Source organism: Cheilinus undulatus, linkage group 1 (genome assembly GCF_018320785.1).
Source record: "Cheilinus undulatus linkage group 1, ASM1832078v1, whole genome shotgun sequence".
Classification (NCBI taxonomy): domain Eukaryota; kingdom Metazoa; phylum Chordata; class Actinopteri; order Labriformes; family Labridae; genus Cheilinus; species Cheilinus undulatus.
Genome location: NC_054865.1, coordinates 585450 through 609176, shown reverse-complemented (window position 1 = coordinate 609176; position 23727 = coordinate 585450). Strand labels below are relative to the sequence as shown.

Sequence of the window (23727 nt, the reverse complement as noted above, 5' to 3'; positions counted from 1 at the left end):
TGCGTTTTGCTGCTGTTAATGCAGCAAAATAATGTTAAAGCAAATGTCCGGTAGTTGTTCTAAATGGCCGGAATTCTTGAGGACCGCTGGTCATTTTGACCGGGGACACAAAAGTCTAGTGGAAATGCTGTTCGATTATTAGTCGACTAAAGGCAAAATCTGATGAATCAGATTTGACCATGAAAAACCTTAGACGTTGACACCCCTAATAATAATATTTAGTAATAATATTCTATAAAAAATCGTTCAATAATAATCCATAAAAATATTTCCATAATAATATTCTAATTTTCAGTAATAATATAGAATATTCCTTCTATAATACTCTATAAAAAACTTTCTACAATAAAAGGAGGGAACTGGAGGTCGTTTTAAAGTTTTTATTTAGGCCGATCACAGTCAAAAACATGTCAAAGTCAGCAGTAAAACCTCCTAAAATCCAAATTAAGAGTGTAGCTTAAAACAAATCCCTGATTAAAAGAGGAGAGGTCATGTGATGTCACATGACCTCTCATCAATAACACCCATCACCTTTCACACCAAAGGCCTGCTCCGTCTCACTCCCTCAGATCAAACCGGGTCCCACTCGTCGGATCAGTGCGGTTAGGTCTACACAGGATCTATTGCTCTAACGGATTGATTACACAGCAACAGAAAGCGTGCAGCATATCCTCGCCATTTACCCTTAGCTCTGTTCTTCGGCGCCGTGTCTCAGAGCTCTGCGGTTTATTTGGACTTGGCGAAGCCCACCCGGTTGTTCTCCCGGTCAAACACGGTGTAGTACTGACCGATGAAGACGTCTCCCAGAATCCACAGGGGCCCGGCGGGGGGCGGGATGTCCAGACCCATGAAGCCGCTCAGACACATGGTCTTACCTGCCTGGGTCACCTGGACAACGAAGAGAAACACCAGCGTTACATACAGGCGGTAGAGCATGCACTCACTGCCACTTCATTAGGTACACCTGCTCAACTACAGCCAATCACATGGCAGCAAAGGTGTATTTAGTCAGGTAGACATCATGAAGACAGAACTGGCTGTCATAGATAGCATCAGGATGGAGAAGAACGCAGATTTATGGAAGATGCCATGGCTGACGGAGGCCCCGAAATCTCCAAGGACATTCTCAACACCATGTTAACTCTACAGGACAGAGAAGAAAGAGCTCTAAACCGCTACTACCAAGGTGTTCCTAATAAAGTGGTCGCTGAGTGAAGCCTAGCTGGTGGAATCAGCTGATAAGTTCATGTTTTTGTTTTGCTGTCTCTGTGATTTCTGGATTGTCCCTGTAGCAGCAGCTCTGTCTCCCCCTAGTGGTCTGAGCTGGATTGTCCCTGTAGCAGCAGCTCTGTCTCCCCCTAGTGGTCTGAGCTGGATTGTCCCTGTAGCAGCAGCTCTGTCTCCCCCTAGTGGTCTGAGCTGGATTGTCCCTGTAGCAGCAGCTCTGTCTCCCCCTAGTGGTCTGAGCTGGATTGTCCCTGTAGCAGCAGCTCTGTCTCCCCCTGGTGGTCAGGAAACACCATGTACTCACCTTTAGGATGTACTGCTCTCCAGTCAGAGAGTAAGCCTGCCCCCCGATGGTGAAGGTGATGACAGGCAGCGATGGCACTTTTTCACAGTTCACCATGTACTGAAACACAACAAGCACACACAATAGCCAATAAATCGATCAATAAGAATAAAACTCTGACATGATCCAAGAATCTGTAATAAGATTAGAGTTCAAGTCAAGGAATCAGCCTGTCTGACAATAAAACAGAAATCCTACAGCTAGACACATGCTAATATCTGATTTCTAGTGCTGCACAGTAAATCTGAGAGCAATCACACCGACGACGTCAGACTATGTAATAATCAGATTAAATAATTAGATTAAAAAGACTGATTAAATAATCACATTAAATAACCAGAATAAATAATCAGATTAAATACTCAGATTAAACAATCTGAGTAAATAATCTGAGTAAATAGTCTGATTAAATACTCAGAATAAATAATCTGATTAAGTAATCTGATTAAATAATCAGATTAAATAATCACATAAAATAGTCAGATTAAATAATCAGATTAAAAAGTCAGATTAAATGATCAGATAAGATCACAGATCACAGTTAACTCATGAGTTAACTGTGATTAATCACAGTTAACTCATGAGTTAACTGTGATTAATCACAGTTAACTCATGATTTAACAAGGGGGGCGATTACTTTTTCTAAGGGGGCAGATAGGTTTGGATGTTTTACCCCCTTAGAAAACCACATAGTCACTCTGACACCACATTTTCTATTTACTGGGGCTGTCTTTGTGAAATAAAAAATCTGGTTTGATGATCTGAAACATTTAAATGTGATAAAAATGCAAAAACATCAGGAATCAGAAAGGAGGCAAATCCTTTTTCACAGCGCTGTACCTCTACAGTAAAGCTCAGAAACGTTCTTTAGGAGGGCCATGTCTAAATCCAACAATCGATGGAGTGATAAAAACATCCTCTGAATCACAGTCCCGGTCCTCGCTACGGCTCAGAGTTCAGGCCCTTGGATGGCTGACGCTGTCACTTTTAAATGTCTGGGTCCTCCTCAGAAACCTTTGGTTAAAATCTAAGATGATGTGCGGTAAAACTAAGCAGCGAAACGCCGCCCTCCCTGCCGTTTCTGTGTTCTAGATGTGGTTGTGCGATGGCGGCGTGTCTGACCTCTCCCTGGATCAGGGGCAGGGCTCCGATGGCTTTCTGCAGGCTCCTGACCTCGGCTGCCGGGCCGGTGATCAGAGAAGTCCCCGTGTCCACGATGGCCTGACAGCCGCTGGTGCACAGGCTGAGCTGAGAGCCCACCGCCATCCTGGTCCATCATGAACACAGACTTCGTTAGAGACAGATCTGACTGTTAACAGCACAGCATCAAGACTGTCAGACTGTTCCAGCACAGGCAGAAAACAGACATGGAGGTCTGACTACGACAGGGCTGGGATAGATACAGCCAGCGAGAAACTAAGAACATTTGTGGTTAGAAAAGCAGTGATGAAGAGTAGAGCAAACATGGAAGTGTACTACTGAAGCACTGACTTGTCCATGGGGATCTGCCAGTACGCCTGGCGGCTGATGTTGACGTAGCTGAAGTCTCCGGTGTAGTATTTAGGGTCGGTTCCTCCCAGCAGCAGCTCGCCGCCGGGGTCTGTGTCCGGGTTCCTGAGACCAGAACAGAAGTTTGTGTTATTTAAACATCTTTAGCACAATCATCACTGTACCCGGCGGTCCAGTCAGAGTTAGTTAACAGAGAATCGCTCCCATGATCCCCTCCTTCCTTTGACGCCACCTTCAGTTATCGTTTTGATGAGAGGCCCCCGTCAGCCCTCATCCAGTCTCTCACCTGTTCAGGTAGAAGGAGAAGACGTTCTTCTCCACCTTCTTCTGGCTCATGATGTTGTCAAAGACTGGAGCGACCCCGTCCACAGAGATGCGAGGGTACGCCATGCCGAGGATCCCATCAAACTTTGCGGCAATGAAGGTCACACCTGGCTGCTTGATGGCCTCTCCAAACAGCTGGTTCTCCACGCTGATGTCTCCGATCTGAAGGAGAAGGAGAGGAAAAGTCAGAGTTTCACCTGAACATCTCTGAATTAAAGGAAAACGCCAACAGGTGATCTTACAGTGCACGTGTCCTGGCTCAGGTAGCCCGACAGACTTCCTGATCCATACTGGATGGCGAACTCGGTGCCATTCTTCACGTAGGTGCTGGACTTGGCTGAGTTATACTTGTGATGAAGCACTAGGAGAAGAAGTGTGACATCTGAGTTAAACACCCTTTACAGGACTACTGCGGTAAAACTCTGCTCCACATCCCCGCCCTCATTACTACTCATCCTAATACAGGACCGTTACCATAGTAACCACATCAGACTCACAGCAGGCGACGTCCAGGATGGAGCAGTGGACGGAGGGCACCCAAAGGTTGGAGGAGCCGGTGTCGAACACCACGGTGAAAGTCTGAGGGGGGGTCCCCAGGCCGATCTCTCCATAGTACTGAGCCTGCTCAGAGAGAACACAACGTCCTGATGGTGACCAGAAACAGGCGTTTGGATTATTCTACGTTAAAGAACTCTGCAGCTCAGCTCATGTTTCCAGGAAATCCGATTATCATAATCCTGGTCCAGAGAGCTGCCAAGAAACGGAGCAACGCTCTGCTCTTCAAACACGGCTGAATTAACTCAGACTAACGTGATTTCAGGATTAAATAACCCGGTTTACTCTTTGAGGGGGATTTTAGTCCTTAGGCAGTCCCTGGCGGATGCGAGTGATGCTGCAGGTTGGTCGTCAGTCCGATTTAGGGAGGAATACTTTAATGTTTCAGTACCATGGACTGGAAATTTTAAATTATATGTGACAGCACAAAGAGGAACCCCGTTTATAAAAGCAGAAGCAGCTTCAGCCCAGAGCTGCTGAGGGTCGTCAGGTAGACCAGGGTGTCAAACTCAGGGCCCGGGGGCCCAATCCGGCCCGTGGTACAGTTATACAGATCATATGAGACCTTTATTAAAACTGGCCCACCAGTATAAGGTCTGCAGATTTCCTCCAGTATAAGAATGTAAACTTAACCATGATGATTTAAAATATCCTCATTAAGTCATAAAAATTTGAAACATACAGAATTAAAATAGAAAAAAGTCAGGAATGTGGGAAAAATACATTTTGTGTTTTCATTTCATATTTTCAAGTTTGCATCTCATGATTAAACCCATGAGTCTGACTTTTTATTTCCTTTTTTTCACCTTTTCAATTCATAATTCTGACTTTTATTTCATGTTTGAACTTTTAGATTAAAATTTTGAAATTTTAAACTAATCAAATTTTATCTCATATTTGACTCCTAACTGTGATTTTTAATCCCATATTTTGACATTCAAGACTCAATTTAAAAATCTAAATCAGATTTTGACCTTTAAAACTCATGATTTTAAATTTTCTCATTATGATCGTAAAATTCCTGATTTCAACTTTCTTGAACATATTTGCCTTTTTAAAGACATTAATTTTGTGTTTTGACCTTCTGAACTAATAAATCTGACATTTTTTAAACCTCAGATTAAGCCTTTAAACTTATTTTGACTTTTTAAAATCTCAGAATCATTTATCCACAGGGTTAAGTTTCATTTTTTCCCCCATAATTCATCACTGGTGAAAATGAGGTTGACCCCGTTAGAGTCTCCGGTTAGACCTAAATCCAGAATCCGGCCCTGTTGTGACTGAGTCTGACACCCCTGAGGTAGAGAGAGAGCGCTGATGGTGACTAACAAAGCTGCGATAGGGAGAAATACGGCAGGATATTCAGGTTGTTTCACGGCAGTTAAGCTCTGAAAGACTGAAAACACGTCTACACAAACGTGCAGTAAACAGGATTCTGTTGATAGCTGCTGATCTTCTGTCCTAATAACTCAGTGAGGCATGTGAACAACACTGCAACCCTAAATGTCCTTTATTCACCTCAGAAAACAGAATTTTCTCTGCCCCTCCTGTATAAGGTGAATTTATAAGGTGGCAGTTAGCACTGCCATAACAGCTTGAAGTTATATTGTAAATCAGTGTTACTCAACCCTGCTCAACCAAAGAACCAAAGTGTTGCAAAAAACCTTTGCAAGAGCCACAGTCTAAGTGGTGAAAAGTGACAAAAACGTGGAGAAAAAGTGGCAAAATTTGGGTGAGAAGTGATACCAAAATGAGTTACAGGTGGCAAAAATGTTTAAAAAGTGGCAAAAACCTGACAAAACATGAGTGAAAAGTGACTAAAATTGTCAACAGGCAGCAGAAGGTGGGAAAGTGGGCAAAAAGCAGCAAAGAGTAGCAAAAAAATGGGGAAAAAGTGGCAAAAGGCAGCTTAAATGAGTGAAAAGTGACAAAAATAGCAAAAAACAGGATAAAAAAGTCAAAAACTGGAGAAAAACAGGCAAAACCTGGATAATAGTGGCAAAAAGTGGGCTTAACACATTAAAAATGGATTAAAAGTGGCAAAAAATTGCAAATGAGGGCAATGAAAATATAAAAACAAAATAAATTTTGGCAGTTAAAGCCAACTGTAGAAGCGTGGGGAACAAACTGATTAATGTGACTTGCAATGGATAATTTCTGAGGTCATAGTTTCCCTTTCTTGAAGGTTTTCTGGGGAATAATATTTCAAGTTAAGACATAAAAGAGCCACGCTTTGAGTATCACTGATCTACAGTGTGGAACAGTTTAGGATCACTGGGAATAGAAATGAGAGACCGGCTAGTCCAAGCCAGTACTGACTTTATTTTAAGTCATTTCTTTACAGAAATAAATCTAGGTGTTTATTACCACTCAGCGACAGAGCACTCAGACATGAGGTCTGGTTGATTACCTCTCAGCTCACAGAGGAGGGGCCATGGTCCAGATACCTTACTATCAAAGACTTCTCCCTTATCTCCTGTTCAGTCTGATAGCAGGCTAACAGGACAAAGTGAGTCAGCGAAAGGAGGCGTTTGCTGAAGTCGGGTTTAGTTTTTGACCGCCGTTGTGCTGACACAACGAAAGCCTGACACCACGAAAGCCTGACACCACGAAAGCCTGACACAACAGCTCTTTACTCCACAGAAATGAAGCAAACTTCCTCTTCATGTGACTCAAGAGGAAAAATTAACCTCGAACATTCTGGAGAGTCTACCCGGCCTCACGCTGCCTCGTGTTTTTGAGCACGCCACCATGGTTTCACATTAAGGACCAGGTCAGAGTTCATCTGACCCCAAAGTCCAAGTCCAGGATTCCACCTGAGTGACAGCCCAAGCACGACCCCCACAACTCTGAATGAAAGACCTAAACTACCGTACTTAGTCCAGTTTCCCTCCATGATCCCTGACCATCACGCTTCCTTCATGGGTTATTTCTGATCATCATCAGGATGTCAACTTTGACCCCAAAGAACTTACAGCTGTTTCTCTCTTTTCTTTTGGCATCTCTTAACATTTCTCTGAAACATTTTAGAGACTCAGGCAGCGTTCAGTCACGGCTGACTTTAATATTTTAAACGACCAACGCTGGAAGAACGCTGCTGTTAGGGTGTTAAAACAGACATGGATATAGCAGATCAATACACTGACTCTCCAAAATACCGAATTAATCCTCTCGAGAAAATCCCACCTTATCAAGGATCTGGATGGGTTTATGATTTCATAGCAGACTCTGAAGGACCTGCTGTCCTTGTTCCCATTAACAGAGCCCTCCTCCCCTCCAGAGCTGCAGACCTTGATCCAGACCTTATGACGGGGTAACCATGCACCGACACGTCGGTCTAACATCAGCATCACCTGATGCTCGCCCTGTTCACGGTCTGTCGGCGGATAATGTGGTAATGCAGCGATGGCAGACGCTGATTTGTGCCAAACGTGGATAAAGACAAATCTAAAGTGCATGCTGCGATGAGAGACGACGCTGAAACACGACAAAAACAATAACAGACAGCGGTCTGACTGATGTGGGCCACACCCCCTCCAGGCAGCCATCCACAATGGCGTCTGCAGACAGTACAGAGTCTGGGATTGTACAATAGTGGGACGCCAAACGTTCTCCTGCTGCTACATGCGGTTGCAGGGTCAGTTAAGTTATTACGTCATTCTTATTGGTCTGATATCATTACGGCGAGCCCCGATAACATTTATATTTTTGTCAGCACGGCAGTGCTGGCGTTTGTTTTCTTTCTCACGAGACTACACATTCCAAAACAGCAGGTGGCGCCGCAGTACATGACCTGCTATTAAAGCACCAAAGAAGAAGAGAAAGTAGCAGCCCCTGTGCTAGAATGCTAACAACACGGTGGCGTTATTCAGTATTTACGGGGAGGATAACACAACCGTGTGTGTAGAATTTGCCCTGCAAAGGTCACAAAAAGTAGAAAGAAGTCCTCAACGGATCTTATAAGTCACTTAAGAGTCATCATCCTAGCGACGTTCAAACGAAGCGGCAGCAGCCACTAGCCTCAGCGGGCATTAGCAGGCATTGAAAACTGCAGAAAGCTTGCCAGAGCCAAAAGGCCCAACGCTATAATAACAAAATCAGTCTGACAGTCTCCTGATCCATCGCTGCTTTCATAGACGTAGACCTGCCTGCTCTGGTTGACGTGGTTTCATTCAGTCTGATCCACGTTAGAACAGAAGTTAGCCACAGACCACGGTGGACTCACATCCTTAACCTATCTCTGATATGACTGATGGCAGTGCATATTTTTAATCTTTATGTAAAACATCAGCTCGCTTTAATTCTGGCTTAAAAACAAAAAAAAACAGACCCCTATATATCTCCATTTGTTAATAACAGCCTGTTATCATTTGGTTTTATGGGGAAAAACCGTCTGTTAGCTGTTTGTGTCTGCTGTACTTGGTGCACAAATGTTTAAAAAAAGTGAACTAAAATAACAGTTATGAAGTCAGAATGGTTCTTTGTTTTTTGAAAAACATGAGTGATATTAGTTAAAATAAGTTATAAATATCTCTGCTCACTACATATTAACCCTTTCTTACCCCAACGAGATGTGCATAAACACATCAAATAAACTTCTTTTGTTAAATCAACAATTGAAAAAAAAAATTGGTTATTATCGGTTATCGGCCATCAGGAGTAGGAAATTATCGGTTATCGGTATCGGTTCAGAAAAATAGTTATCGTGCATCAGTAGTTAGAATAATCATTTTAGTCTCTGGCCTGGCTGAGGAATCAAACAAGAATAGTTAATAAAAACATTGCTATCAGCATCGGTCCTGGTTTTCTCCATCAGTGCATCACTAGACTGGGACGGCCTGTTTATTGATCCCAGCTGCCCCAATAACCACGTCTACTCTGAGCATCAACGAGTCTAATCTCAGCCATGGTATGCCACATTTTAATTCATCCAAAGGAAATGTTCTTTACAATAATATAAGTGAAGTTTACACTTGTTTACTACTTTGTTCAGTTTAAAGGGAACATCAAACGTGTTCCTTCCTGGATGTCCTGCTGGAGAGTTTGGTTTGTGGTGTTACTACACAGCAGAGTTAGACCGGGTACGATGGATCAGACAGGAGCTTTATCCTGTTCACCTGAACTGTGAACTGAACCGTTACACCCATAATGACGTTTGTATAAGAAGGAAAACAAGGCTGACTCAGCGTTTCTGAGTGTTTTCATGGCTCAACGGGTCAGGAGGGTCCGTTCTGCACCAGTCTGGGAGGATTTACGCCTCGGGTCAAACACAGGGAGCCTTTGTCGGGGCTTTTTAGCGTCTCAGCGGTGCATTAGTGAAAGAGCAGAGCCCACAGGTGAGTGGGTAAAGAGGGCCATGCTTACATCCAGGTAGTTCTTCAGGGTTTCTGGAGTGGGTCCACCATTGGGAGGGAAGCCCAGGTTGTACTTTAAGGAGTGTTTGTTGGCCAGCAGCTCCTCCACCGTCCTCCCCGAGTCGGTCAGCTCACGTCTGATGGAACGGAATTTCTTCAAGGGGATTCTGGGGGAGAAGGAGACAGGGAGCGATTATTTCTAATTTCTGAATCCTCACAGACGTCTGGTTTATTAGCAGCGAAGAGTGAAACATGCACATGGTCGGAGGCTGCGCTGATAAGGTCTGACCCACATTCTTCATCCTTATCTCCACTCTGATATCAGACCGAGTCTTACAAAGTACATAGACTCACACACAGCTGTGAGCAAGAACAGCCAGCGCAGGATAAAGAGCAGGAACAGAAACGCCACAGACATAAAGGTCACATCAAAACCTTCACTGAGGGATGTATTTCACTCACAGACAACCAGTAACTGATCATCACGTTTAATTCTGCGGAAAAGGCCAAAAATATTTAAAGCAAGAAGAATCCTCATCAAATAGCGCAGGAGGAGAAAAACGCTGCAGAAAAATACTTCAAACCAACATGCTGCAGAGAGAACAGAGCACATGTGTTCCTGAGTTGAAAAAGTTAGGAGTACACAAAGAAATTTAGGGGCACAATGAAAATTGATCAAATAATGGGTTTTCTGTAATAAACGTGATGCAAATGACATTTAAAAGCAAAAGTATTTAATGAATTTGTATACAACATATACAGAAAGGTAAAATCATCAAGTTTTGAAAAAGTACTGCAATTTAATTTTGTCTTTAATATTCTTAATGTTTAGGCTATCTGACAGTAATCGTGGGTACAAGAGCTCCTTCTATCCTTAAACATTCTCCAGGGCCTCTGAATAACAATAATAATAATTAACTCAAGTACACTCTGTCCCTGTGCTTAAAATGGCTGTGGAGGCCAGCTCTAAGCAGACCCTGGTATCAGGCACACATAATTGATCACGGGTGGCACCGATCTCCAAAAAAAAAGAATATCTTGAGGGTTAATTTACTAAGGTGTGAAGACCAGGTAAAGTTCATGTGTAGACAGCGTTGTATATACATACTTTGATCATTTTAGTCGTACACAAACCAGGCTGATGTACAGAAAGACAGAGAAGAAAGAAACGCTCAAAGTGAGGCCACCCTGGGTGGATCTCTCCTTCGGCTGATTTTTTTATGTGCACATGTGCCCCTAAATATTTTCTACAGTTCGCGCGCACATGCAAGTGAAACGCTCGCACTGTCAAGCCCTGGAGAATAATGCAGCAGGATCGTGAGGTACCTGAAGATTCCCACCTCCAAACTACACTGACGTTTTTGTTCATACAGCCGATATTTACAGCTGATAGATTCGGATTTCTATGGTCAAATACTGATAATATCGTAATCTAAATATCAAAGTCAACCAATCAGAGTGTCTGACTGTCCTGTCAGGTATAGGTGGTTTTTGTAGTGACACACGTTCTCAACCTTGGGGTCAGGACCCCATTGGGGGTCACGAGACACTGAGAGGGGGTCTCCAGATGCCTTAAAGAAACTAGGAATATTTTTTAATTTAGACTGTTTTCACTTTACACCAATTTTGCCAGATTTCAGCCTGTTGTCCTTACTTTTTCCCACCAATTTTGCCAACTTTAACACATTTTAGACACTCAAAACCTGGTTTTTCATCAGTTTTAAACCCTTTCCAACACTTTTTTCTGCCTGTTTGTGCCACTTCTACACCAAACCTTGCCACTCTTTGCCTATTGTTGGCTCTGTTCCCCCATTATTGCCACTATTAACCCCTCTTTACCACTTTTTACGTCACATTTCACAATTTAAAATGCACATTTTTGCCTATTTCTGCCTCAGCTACCCCTTTTTTGCCAGTTAAATCAATTTTCACCCCATTTCAACAACTTTCCATCTATTTTTGCTACTTAAACTCCATTTCAGCCACTTTTTTATCCTTTTTATCATCTCTTAATATCACAGTTTTTGCCACTTTAACCAATTTTTGACATTTTTGGTAATTTTTTGCCAATTATCCATTTTGGTACTTCTAACCCATTTCTGCTACTTTTAAACTCCATTTCACCACCATTCCCCACATTGTTTGCCATTATTTACCCATTTTAGCTATTTTTAAAGTGTTTTAATTCTGTTTTAAACAAAAGGATTTACATTGTTAAGAGGGCTGCTTACTACACAAATGAATTAAAAAGATATGTTTCTTTGATAAGAGTGGTTAGGATTCAGTTAAATATAAAACACCACAGCTTAACTTTACAGTGGACCAGGATTTTGTTGGTCCCCAGTTAAGCTGGGCCATTTGTTCCCCCCTAATGGGCGACCTTGTCTCCACTCAACTATTCTTGAATGTGCATGGCTGTGTTCAACCACCTTCAGGTATAGTGGGGGTCCCCGGTCTCTGACACCTTTATTTGGGGGTCCTGGGCAGAAAAGGCTGCTCTAGGGGGTAAGTGAAGATCCAAACATAAACCCAGACCGTCCTCGTCCCTGCTCCTCTCAGCTCTGACCAGTCTCTACATACTGGGACCAGTGTGGTTACAATGAGCCTGGAAAAAGCAGGATCATAGCTGTGAGCAAAAATCCAATATTGTGCATCCTATTAAACAACAGTATCAAGAATACCAAAGCTTAAACACCCCGGGTCCTTCAGTCTTGTTTTAATCAAAAGCTGAGCCAAGCAGAGTCTGAACTGCACAAATACATTCAAAACAACTTTAGCTTTCCTTCCATATGATGGCATTGAAGTCAAACCATGTTGAAACCTTTTTATACCGTAGGAACTAAACACAACATATGAGCACCGAAAACCAGACAATGTAAGTTATACGGTTATAATATCTGAACAACTACAGCAAGAGTCCTGCAGGCTTGATTACACAAAAACGTTGGCAATGATTCCATCTGGAAATTCACCAAACTTTAAAAGAATCAGAAGAACATGATCTGACATGTTCTGATTTATGGCATTACAGCACTGGAGTGTGTTTTTTTTCTGCAGACAGTGCATGATTTAGAACAGTGATACTCAACCTGTGGCTCTTTATGCCCCCAGAAAACCAAAAAAAAGGAAAACTTTGACCTCAGAAATTATCTATCATATGCCACGTTAATCCGTGTTTCCCACACTTATACAGTCGGCTTAAATTAACTCATACTAAGCCTAATTGTCAGTTTTTTTGTCTGGATATTTCCATTGCCCTTATTTGCAGTTTTTTTGACACTTTTATGCTGCTTTTGCTATTTGCAGTCTTTCCCCCCTTGTTTTCCATTTTCCCACTTTTCCACCCAGTTAAGCTGCCTTTTGCAATTAAGCACCACTATTTCTCATTTTTGCCCATTTTCTCACTTTTTTGCTGCTTTTTGCCAATTTAATTCAACTCATTTTTGTCACTCCTCACCATTTCTGCCACTTTTCACCCAGCTTTTGCCATTTTATGACTGTTTTGCCCCTTTTACTCATTTTTGACACCTTTAACTTGTTTAATGCCGCTGTAAATCCATTTTTGCCTTTTCTTCTGCTTTTTGCAGTATGCAAATTCACCCTCTTTTTTGCTACTTTTTACCACTTCAAGCTGCCCTTTGCCAGTAAATGCCACTTTTTTCCTCATGTTTCCCCATTTTTTCCACCTTTTTTGCTGTTTCTTGCCTATTTTGTCCATTTTTCAACCATTTATTTTTTTTTTTTTACCATTTTTCAAATTCTTTTTTTTGCCATTTTAAGGCTGTTTTTCCCCATTCTCCCGCCTTTTACCCCCTTTTTAGCCACTCTTCGACCATTTTTGCCACATTTGTCTTGTTTTAGTGCCACTTAAACCCATTGTTGCCACTTTTCACCTCATAGATTGTGGCTCTTGCAAAGGTGTTTTTCAATAATTTGGCTCTTTAGTTGAGCAGGGTTAAGTAACACTGATTTACAATATCACTTTAAGCTGTTTTGGCAGTGCTAACACGTTTCCATGCCAGTAATGCTGACTGAACAGACTGCTCAGTTGAAACAGTGTAGGAGTCTGCCTGTGCATTCATTTCTCTCCTTCACTCCTCTGTCATTAAACACAAACTGATCGATGTGGAGCATCGGCACTCTATCAGCCATCTAGATAAAAGACTAGTCCGTCTATTTCATGTTTTCAGAGCTCTAACAGGCTGTTTTCTGTCTGTTATATTTCATGTTTTCAGAGCTCTAACAGGCTGTTTCCTGTCTGTTATGATTAGTTTTCAGAGCTCTAACAGGCTGTTTTCTGTCTGTTATGATTAGTTTTCAGAGCTCTAACAGGCTGTTTTCTGTCTGTTATATTTCATGTTTTCAGAGCTCTAACAGGCTGTTTTCTGTCTGTTATATTTCATGTTTTCAGAGCTCTAACAGGCTGTTTTCTGTCTGTTATATTTCTTGTTTTCAGAGCTCTAACAGGCTGTTTTCTGTCTGTTATATTTCATGTTTTCAGAGCTCTAACAGGCTGTTTTCTGTCTGTTATATTTCATGTTTTCAGAGCTCTAACAGGCTGTTTTCTGTCTGTTATATTTCATGTTTTCAGAGCTCTAACAGGCTGTTTTCTGTCTGTTATATTTCATGTTTTCAGAGCTCTAACAGGCTGTTTTCTGTTATATTTTATGTTTTCAGAGCTCTAACAGGCTGTTTTCTGTCTGTTATGATTAGTTTTCAGAGCTCTAACAGGCTGTTTTCTGTCTGTTATATTTCTTGTTTTCAGAGCTCTAACAGGCTGTTTTCTGTCTGTTATATTTCTAGTTTTCAGAGCTCTAACAGGCTGTTTTCTGTCTGTTATATTTCATGTTTTCAGAGCTCTAACAGGCTGTTTTCTGTCTGTTATATTTCTTGTTTTCAGAGCTCTAACAGGCTGTTTTCTGTCTGTTATGATTAGTTTTCAGAGCTCTAACAGGCTGTTTTCTGTCTGTTATATTTCTTGTTTTCAGAGCTCTAACAGGCTGTTTTCTGTCTGTTATATTTCTAGTTTTCAGAGCTCTAACAGGCTGTTTTCTGTCTGTTATATTTCTAGTTTTCAGAGCTCTAACAGGCTGTTTTCTGTCGGTTATATTTCTTGTTTTCAGAGCTCTAACAGGCTGTTTTCTGTCTGTTATGATTAGTTTTCAGAGCTCTAACAGGCTGTTTTCTGTCTGTTATATTTTATGTTTTCAGAGCTCTAACAGGCTGTTTTCTGTCTGTTATATTTCATGTTTTCAGAGCTCTAACAGGCTGTTTTCTGTCTGTTATATTTCATGTTTTCAGAGCTCTAACAGGCTGTTTTCTGTCTGTTATATTTCATGTTTTCAGAGCTCTAACAGGCTGTTTTCTGTCAGTTATATTTCTTGTTTTCAGAGCTCTAACAGGCTGTTTTCTGTCTGTTATATTTCTAGTTTTCAGAGCTCTAACAGGCTGTTTTCTGTCTGTTATATTTCATGTTTTCAGAGCTCTAACAGGCTGTTTTCTGTCTGTTATATTTCTTGTTTTCAGAGCTCTAACAGGCTGTTTTCTGTCTGTTATTTTTAGTTTTCAGAGCTCTAACAGGCTGTTTTCTGTCTGTTATATTTCTTGTTTTCAGAGCTCTAACAGGCTGTTTTCTGTCTGTTATATTTCTAGTTTTCAGAGCTCTAACAGGCTGTTTTCTGTCTGTTATATTTCTAGTTTTCAGAGCTCTAACAGGCTGTTTTCTGTCGGTTATATTTCTTGTTTTCAGAGCTCTAACAGGCTGTTTTCTGTCTGTTATGATTAGTTTTCAGAGCTCTAACAGGCTGTTTTCTGTCTGTTATATTTTATGTTTTCAGAGCTCTAACAGGCTGTTTTCTGTCTGTTATATTTCTTGTTTTCAGAGCTCTAACAGGCTGTTTTCTGTCTGTTATGATTAGTTTTCAGAGCTCTAACAGGCTGTTTTCTGTCTGTTATATTTCTTGTTTTCAGAGCTCTAACAGGCTGTTTTCTGTCTGTTATGATTAGTTTTCAGAGCTCTAACAGGCTGTTTTCTGTCTGTTATATTTCTTGTTTTCAGAGCTCTAACAGGCTGTTTTCTGTCTGTTATATTTCTTGTTTTCAGAGCTCTAACAGGCTGTTTTCTGTCTGTTATGATTAGTTTTCAGAGCTCTAACAGGCTGTTTTCTGTCTGTTATATTTCTTGTTTTCAGAGCTCTAACAGGCTGTTTTCTGTCTGTTATGATTAGTTTTCAGAGCTCTAACAGGCTGTTTTCTGTCTGTTATATTTCTTGTTTTTCAGAGCTCTAACAGGCTGTTTTCTGTCTGTTATGATTAGTTTTCAGAGCTCTAACAGGCTGTTTTCTGTCTGTTATGATTAGTTTTCAGAGCTCTAACAGGCTGTTTTCTGTCTGTTATATTTCATGTTTTCAGAGCTCTAACAGGCTGTTTTCTGTCTGTTATATTTCTTGTTTTCAGAGCTCTAACAGGCTGTTTCCTGTCTGTTATGATTAGTTTTCAGAGCTCTAACAGGCTGTTTTCTGTCTGTTATATTTCTTGTTTTCAGAGCTCTAACAGGCTGTTTTCTGTCTGTTATATTTCTAGTTTTCAGAGCTCTAACAGGCTGTTTTCTGTCTGTTATGATTAGTTTTCAGAGCTCTAACAGGCTGTTTTCTGTCTGTTATGATTAGTTTTCAGAGCTCTAACAGGCTGTTTTCTGTCTGTTATATTTCATGTTTTCAGAGCTCTAACAGGCTGTTTCCTGTCTGTTATGATTAGTTTTCAGAGCTCTAACAGGCTGTTTTCTTTCTGTTATATTTCATGTTTTCAGAGCTCTAACAGGCTGTTTTCTGTCTGTTATATTTCATGTTTTCAGAGCTCTAACAGGCTGTTTTCTGTCTGTTATATTTCTTGTTTTTCAGAGCTCTAACAGGCTGTTTTCTGTCTGTTATATTTCATGTTTTCAGAGCTCTAACAGGCTGTTTTCTGTCTGTTATATTTCATGTTTTCAGAGCTCTAACAGGCTGTTTTCTGTCTGTTATATTTCTTGTTTTCAGAGCTCTAACAGGCTGTTTTCTGTCTGTTATGATTAGTTTTCAGAGCTCTAACAGGCTGTTTTCTATCTGTTATGATTAGTTTTCAGAGCTCTAACAGGCTGTTTTCTGTCTGTTATGATTAGTTTTCAGAGCTCTAACAGGCTGTTTTCTGTCTGTTATATTTCATGTTTTCAGAGCTCTAACAGGCTGTTTTCTGTCTGTTATATTTCATGTTTTCAGAGCTCTAACAGGCTGTTTTCTGTCTGTTATATTTCTTGTTTTCAGAGCTCTAACAGGCTGTTTTCTGTCTGTTATGATTAGTTTTCAGAGCTCTAACAGGCTGTTTTCTGTCTGTTATGATTAGTTTTCAGAGCTCTAACAGGCTGTTTTCTGTCTGTTATGATTAGTTTTCAGAGCTCTAACAGGCTGTTTTCTGTCTGTTATGATTAGTTTTCAGAGCTCTAACAGGCTGTTTTCTGTCTGTTATATTTCTAGTTTTCAGAGCTCTAACAGGCTGTTTTCTGTCTGTTATATTTCTAGTTTTCAGAGCTCTAACAGGCTGTTTTCTGTCGGTTATATTTCTTGTTTTCAGAGCTCTAACAGGCTGTTTTCTGTCTGTTATGATTAGTTTTCAGAGCTCTAACAGGCTGTTTTCTGTCTGTTATGATTAGTTTTCAGAGCTCTAACAGGCTGTTTTCTGTCTGTTATGATTAGTTTTCAGAGCTCTAACAGGCTGTTTTCTGTCTGTTATATTTCTAGTTTTCAGAGCTCTAACAGGCTGTTTTCTGTCTGTTATATTTCTTGTTTTCAGAGCTCTAACAGGCTGTTTTCTGTCTGTTATATTTCATGTTTTCAGAGCTCTAACAGGCTGTTTTCTGTCTGTTATATTTCATGTTTTCAGAGCTCTAACAGGCTGTTTTCTGTCTGTTATATTATTTGTTTTCAGAGCTCTAACAGGCTGTTTTCTGTCTGTTATATTTCATGTTTTCAGAGCTCTAACAGGCTGTTTTCTGTCTGTTATATTTCATGTTTTCAGAGCTCTAACAGGCTGTTTTCTGTCTGTTATATTTCTTGTTTTCAGAGCTCTAACAGGCTGTTTTCTGTCGGTTATATTTCTTGTTTTCAGAGCTCTAACAGGCTGTTTTCTGTCTGTTATGATTAGTTTTCAGAGCTCTAACAGGCTGTTTTCTATCTGTTATGATTAGTTTTCAGAGCTCTAACAGGCTGTTTTCTGTCTGTTATATTTCATGTTTTCAGAGCTCTAACAGGCTGTTTTCTGTCTGTTATATTTCTTGTTTTTCAGAGCTCTAACAGGCTGTTTTCTGTCTGTTATATTTCATGTTTTCAGAGCTCTAACAGGCTGTTTTCTGTCTGTTATATTTCATGTTTTCAGAGCTCTAACAGGCTGTTTTCTGTCTGTTATATTTCTTGTTTTCAGAGCTCTAACAGGCTGTTTTCTGTCTGTTATGATTAGTTTTCAGAGCTCTAACAGGCTGTTTTCTGTCTGTTATGATTAGTTTTCAGAGCTCTAACAGGCTGTTTTCTGTCTGTTATGATTAGTTTTCAGAGCTCTAACAGGCTGTTTTCTGTCTGTTATATTTCTTGTTTTCAGAGCTCTAACAGGCTGTTTTCTGTCTGTTATGATTAGTTTTCAGAGCTCTAACAGGCTGTTTTCTGTCTGTTATATTTCTTGTTTTCAGAGCTCTAACAGGCTGTTTTCTGTCTGTTATATTTCATGTTTTCAGAGCTCTAACAGGCTGTTTTCTGTCTGTTATATTTCATGTTTTCAGAGCTCTAACAGGCTGTTTTCTGTCTGTTATGATTAGTTTTCAGAGCTCTAACAGGCTGTTTTCTGTCTGTTATATTTCATGTTTTCAGAGCTCTAACAGGCTGTTTTCTGTCTGTTATATTTCATGTTTTCAGAGCTCTAACAGGCTGTTTTCTGTCTGTTATATTTCTAGTTTTCAGAGCTCTAACAGGCTGTTTTCTGTCTGTTATATTTCTTGTTTTCAGAGCTCTAACAGGCTGTTTTCTGTCTGTTATGATTAGTTTTCAGAGCTCTAACAGGCTGTTTTCTATCTGTTATGATTAGTTTTCAGAGCTCTAACAGGCTGTTTTCTGTCTGTTATGATTAGTTTTCAGAGCTCTAACAGGCTGTTTTCTATCTGTTATGATTAGTTTTCAGAGCTCTAACAGGCTGTTTTCTGTCTGTTATGATTAGTTTTCAGAGCTCTAACAGGCTGTTTTCTGTCTGTTATGATTAGTTTTCAGAGCTCTAACAGGCTGTTTTCTGTCTGTTATATTTCTAGTTTTCAGAGCTCTAACAGGCTGTTTTCTGTCTGTTATGATTAGTTTTCAGAGCTCTAACAGGCTGTTTTCTGTCTGTTATGATTAGTTTTCAGAGCTCTAACAGGCTGTTTTCTGTCTGTTATGATTAGTTTTCAGAGCTCTAACAGGCTGTTTTCTGTCTGTTATGATTAGTTTTCAGAGCTCTAACAGGCTGTTTTCTGTCTGTTATATTTCTAGTTTTCAGAGCTCTAACAGGCTGTTTTCTGTCTGTTATATTTCTTGTTTTCAGAGCTCTAACAGGCTGTTTTCTGTCTGTTATGATTAGTTTTCAGAGCTCTAACAGGCTGTTTTCTGTCTGTTATACCCGGCTGTTATTTAACTCCGCTGTTGTTGTGTAAGACGATCGCTAACCAGTCTTTCTCCATATTAAACAGCTCTGCTCTCTAAATCAACCTTTCTTTGTCCTTCACTCACCGAACAATGGCGTCGCTGTAGAGGACGAAGCCCGCGAAAAGCAGCAGCAGTGGAGCCTTCATCTTCAACAACAAAAACAGAAATAAACCGAGTCAGAGCAACAATGACCGAGCACTTCTGCGGCTCCTCTCCTCACCCACTTTTATCAGCTGACCGACCAGACGAGCCGCCGTCACGTGAGCCCGGACCTGCCCCCATATGACGTCACTTCCTGTTTAACGAGCGCGTGATATGGGAAGAAGATGCCGCACTGTCTGTTTTTAACGGTATAAAGTTCATCATTGTCATTTTAATGTTATTTATTTAGTTTGAGAGGTTTTAAAGCGACATTTTAGGAACATTTAAATACGAATCAAACATATAATGACATTAAATCCATTTAAAGTGACTAAATTTCACAAGATAATTAATTTAACCCTTAAGACTGATGAAAAACAGAAACGCCTGTATTTGGTTGATGTATTTGATTCTTAAAAAGGGGATCAGCCCATTTAAACGGTGATGTCTGCATTAAAAGAAAGAATTAGATCTGTCACATAAGGAGTCCCTAAAGACCTTCAAAAATCTGAACAAATCCTTAGCAGAGTTACCATGTCTCCAAATGTCAACCCTAATTTTCTTTAAAATAAAAAAAATTATATATATATTTATATATATCCTTGATTAAGTTGTAAAAATTTGAAAAAGTAAAGAGTAAAAATAATGAGATAGAAAGTAAGGAACAGGGGAGAGGAATTAATTTGTGTTTTCATTTAATATTTTCAATTTGCATCTGAAAATTCTGACTTAAACTTAGCATTTTGACTTTTTATCTCATGTTGTGAACTTTTAGATTCTGATTTTAAATTTCAAGTCATATTTTGAAATTTCAAGATCATGGTTCCAAATTTAATCTCATATTTTGACCCTTTAGATATACAATGTTAAATATTAAGTTATATCTTGACCTTTTAAACTCAACATTTTGATTTTTTATTTCATATTGAGACCTTTTCAACTCCTAACTTTGATTTGTTATCCCATATTTCATCCTTTTAAACTCATGATTTTGTATTTTATCTCATATATTTGCCTTTTGAAAACATTATTCCCTCTTCTGATTTTGTGTTCTGACCTTTTTAACTAATATTTTGACTTTTTATCTCAGATTTTGAACCTTCAAACCTATCATTTTGCAGCATGTGTTTGCTGTTCACATTTACAGAAAGGATAATGAAAGAGGACATGTTGGTCTGTGAATGTGTGCTCTCATTAATGAATAAAGGTTCTTTTGAGTCTGTCTGCTGAGTATCCTTCCTGTAAGGATGACATCTGAACACTAGATGGCAGTGTTGTTCCACTGATCAGAGATCAATCAGTGATCATCAGAGCTGTTTATAAGAACATCAGCAGAGATAATCCATCATGCCGGCATCTTCATTAACAAACAGTATCAGGTCGTCTCTCTGAACGATGAACTTTAGAGCAGCTGGTAAACGTCACAGAGCTGAGGAGAGACACTGACAGCAGGAGGTAATGAGCAGTAATCCTAAACTATGGTGGCTTATGTGGCAGTGAAGGCTCTGCCTTTCATAGAACCTGCTGTCTGTCTGCTGAGTATCCTTCCTGTAAGGATGACATCTGAACACTAGATGGCAGTGTTGTTCCACTGATCAGAGATCAGACCTGCTGTCAGAGACGAAGACTTCACCCTTTAGTTAGGCTGACTTTATTTAAGTGAAGAAAGCTTCCAGACTTTAGCAGACACGGTGTGGCTGCAGCTCTCTTCACTGCTGCAGAGAAACAAGGGGCCACATTGTATAGTTAGGCCCATGAAGACTGGCATCATGACTGCTGGTTAATCCTTAGCTCACATGTAGACTGTCAGATGTCACCTCTGATTTAATCACTGGAGAATAAATCAGGAGCTGAACACCAGTTAACAGAACAAGGATCTGTCTGAGATATACTTCAGTAAAAGTACAGATATCAAAACGTACTTCGGTAGAAGTTAAACACTGCTCCATAAATCTACTCTAGAAATAATAATAATAGTAATAATATTAATAATAATAATAATAATAATAATAATAATAACAACAACAACAACAACAACAACAATAATAATAATAATAATAATAATAGTAATAATAATAACGATAATAATAATGATAATAATAATAATAATAATGATAATAATGATAATATTAATAATAATGATAATGGTAGAAAAAAGAAAACAGTAGGGGAGAGTGGGGGGATTTGTGCCAGCGGGGAAGTAGTCTAGAAAACCATAGAAATTGGTCATGTGACCACATATTTTTGAAGAGCCATCCATTTTACTCATCCTGCATAAAAGACAGACACATGGCATGAGAGGTAAGCACATTTTAGCTCAAAAAACTGTTTTTTGCCTTTCAGAGTAAAATTTCTATGATCAAGGTTTTTTGATTGTTGTGTCTGAACAATTATAGACAAGTCTGAAAACATTTCACACGTTTCAGTGCTTCAGTAGGCTACACAGAGAGTCTATACAGTTAGCATGATGTTAGCTCTAAACTGCTGGATCATGCTAGTTTTTCAAAATAGTGGGGCTGGGGTGATTTGTGCCAAAGGGCCTGGGTTAAGTTGTGCCAGTGGTACACCCATAAACCCAGACCCCAAGACACACCCAAACCATGACACCCACACAACCAGACCCAAATACCCACAACTCCAGACCCACACACCCAGACACACAAATCCCAGACCAACAGGCCTAGACCCAGACCCACACACTGACACACCCACCCTAACAAATCCACACACCGAGACCCACACACCTAGAACCCAGTAAAGAAAGGCCAAGACCAGCTGGAGGAGTGAGGAGATGGGCCTCATCAGTGTTAGATTTACCTGCCGTTTGTTTAATTCAGCTAGCACTGATTTCAGTTTAGAGGTTGCTGTCATGATCCCTGTCTGTTAAATCTATTTTTTCACCTTTATTTTTGCACATTCATGTCTGTTTCATGTTTTGCATGTTCTAATTTTCCTTTTCTGTTTTAGATTGATTCCGCTCCGCTCACCTCGCCCCGCCTTTCCTCACTGACTCCCGGTCCCTCATGTGTCACTCACCTAGTCTCCTCCCCCTGCTGCTCTCCGTCCTGCATGCTGCTCCTCACACCTGTCCTGCATCACTGATTAGTCATAGTATAATACTCACCTGCACACTCAGCTCTTTGTCAGTCCGTTGTTCTTCACAGTTCACGTTCTGGCTCTTTAGTTTGCTCTCGTCCTGCCTTATTGTTTACGACCTAGCCAGTTATCTGTCTCCGCTCCTGCCTGATCCCTGCCTGTACCTTTGCCTGGGAGTTTTTGGATCTCTGGTTTTTGACTGGGACTGCATTAAAGATTCTGATTCTTGCTTCACGTCTACCTGTCTCCTGAGTCGTGCATTTGGGTCCTGCTTTTTATTCTGTGTTCAAGTCCATGGTTCATGACAGTTGCTCTGTTATTAAAGAGCAGTTTATTCAGTTTTTAACTGGCCTAAGCCACAATGAGATGTTCAGAACTGGCCAATATCACTTTATTAAATGATTCACAAATATCACATATTGTGTATTAAAGATTTCTGTGTTTCCCCAAAAACTAGAAAATATGACTTATTCCATTAGTTTAACAGGGTGATGAAATCTAAATGAAACTTAAATGAGTAATTTTGTATTGAATTTGTCTTGCTTTTATACAGCATTATAGTTTATGAGATTAAAATGTTCTGTTTTACTTCAATGATCTTCAATAATCACTGGCACAATTTACCCCGACGTATTCAAACCAAAGGCACAACTTACCCCGCACCGGGGGCAAGTTGTGCCACGAGACCACTTTTTTTCTGAAAGCTGTATTTCTGAAACAGATTACTTCAGATCAAAATTATTGATCCAAGGGATGCACCACATCCTGAAATACATGTACATACTTAAATTGGAGGCGTTACTGTCATGGCCTCACTTTAAAATCACTTTGAGTAAAAACTGGCACATCTCACCCCACTCTCCCCTAATAAAAATAATAATAAGATGATGATGATAATAATAATAATAATAATAATAATAATAATAATAATAATGGTAGAAAAAGAAAATAGTAATAATAATAATAATAATAATAATAATAATAATAATGATGATGATAATAATAATAATAATGGTAGAAAAAGAAAATAGTAATAATAATAATAATAATAATAATAATGATAATAATAATAATAATGGTAGAAAAAGAAAATAGTAATAATAATGATAATAATAATAATAATAATAATAATAATAATGGTAGAAAAAGAAAATAGTAATAATAATGATAATAATAATAATAATAATAATAATAATAATAATAATGGTAATAGTAATAGTAGTAATAAAGATAAAATAATAATAGTAATAATAATAATAATAATAATAATGGTAGAAAAAGAAAATAGTAATAATAATAATAATAATAATAATAATAATAATAATAATGATGATGATAATAATAATAATAATGGTAGAAAAAGAAAATAGTAATAATAATAATAATAATAATAATAATAATAATGATAATAATAATAATAATGGTAGAAAAAGAAAATAGTAATAATAATGATAATAATAATAATAATAATAATAATAATAATAAT

General features: G+C 39.4%; 1 protein-coding gene across 2 annotated transcripts; it reads right to left on the bottom strand.

Moving 5' to 3' along the window:
- Positions 1–366: 366 nt before the first annotated feature.
- Positions 367–19253, bottom strand: ctsd (cathepsin D). 2 transcript variants are annotated; one of them, XM_041782797.1, is made up of 9 exons: positions 19089–19248; positions 9323–9479; positions 3901–4024; positions 3646–3764; positions 3366–3565; positions 3062–3184; positions 2693–2837; positions 1532–1630; positions 367–888 (listed from the first exon to the last, which is right to left on the bottom strand). In XM_041782797.1, exons 1-9 carry the CDS (start codon positions 19148–19150, stop codon positions 727–729), a joined length of 1191 nt encoding a protein of 396 aa, XP_041638731.1. In that variant the 5' UTR covers positions 19151–19248; the 3' UTR covers positions 367–726. The 2 variants fall into 2 exon arrangements, with proteins under 2 accessions (XP_041638731.1, XP_041638722.1); XM_041782788.1 differs by lacking the exon at positions 367–888 and adding an exon at positions 931–1454 and having other exon boundaries at positions 1503–1630; positions 19089–19253.
- Between the last annotated feature and the right edge of the window lie 4474 nt (positions 19254–23727).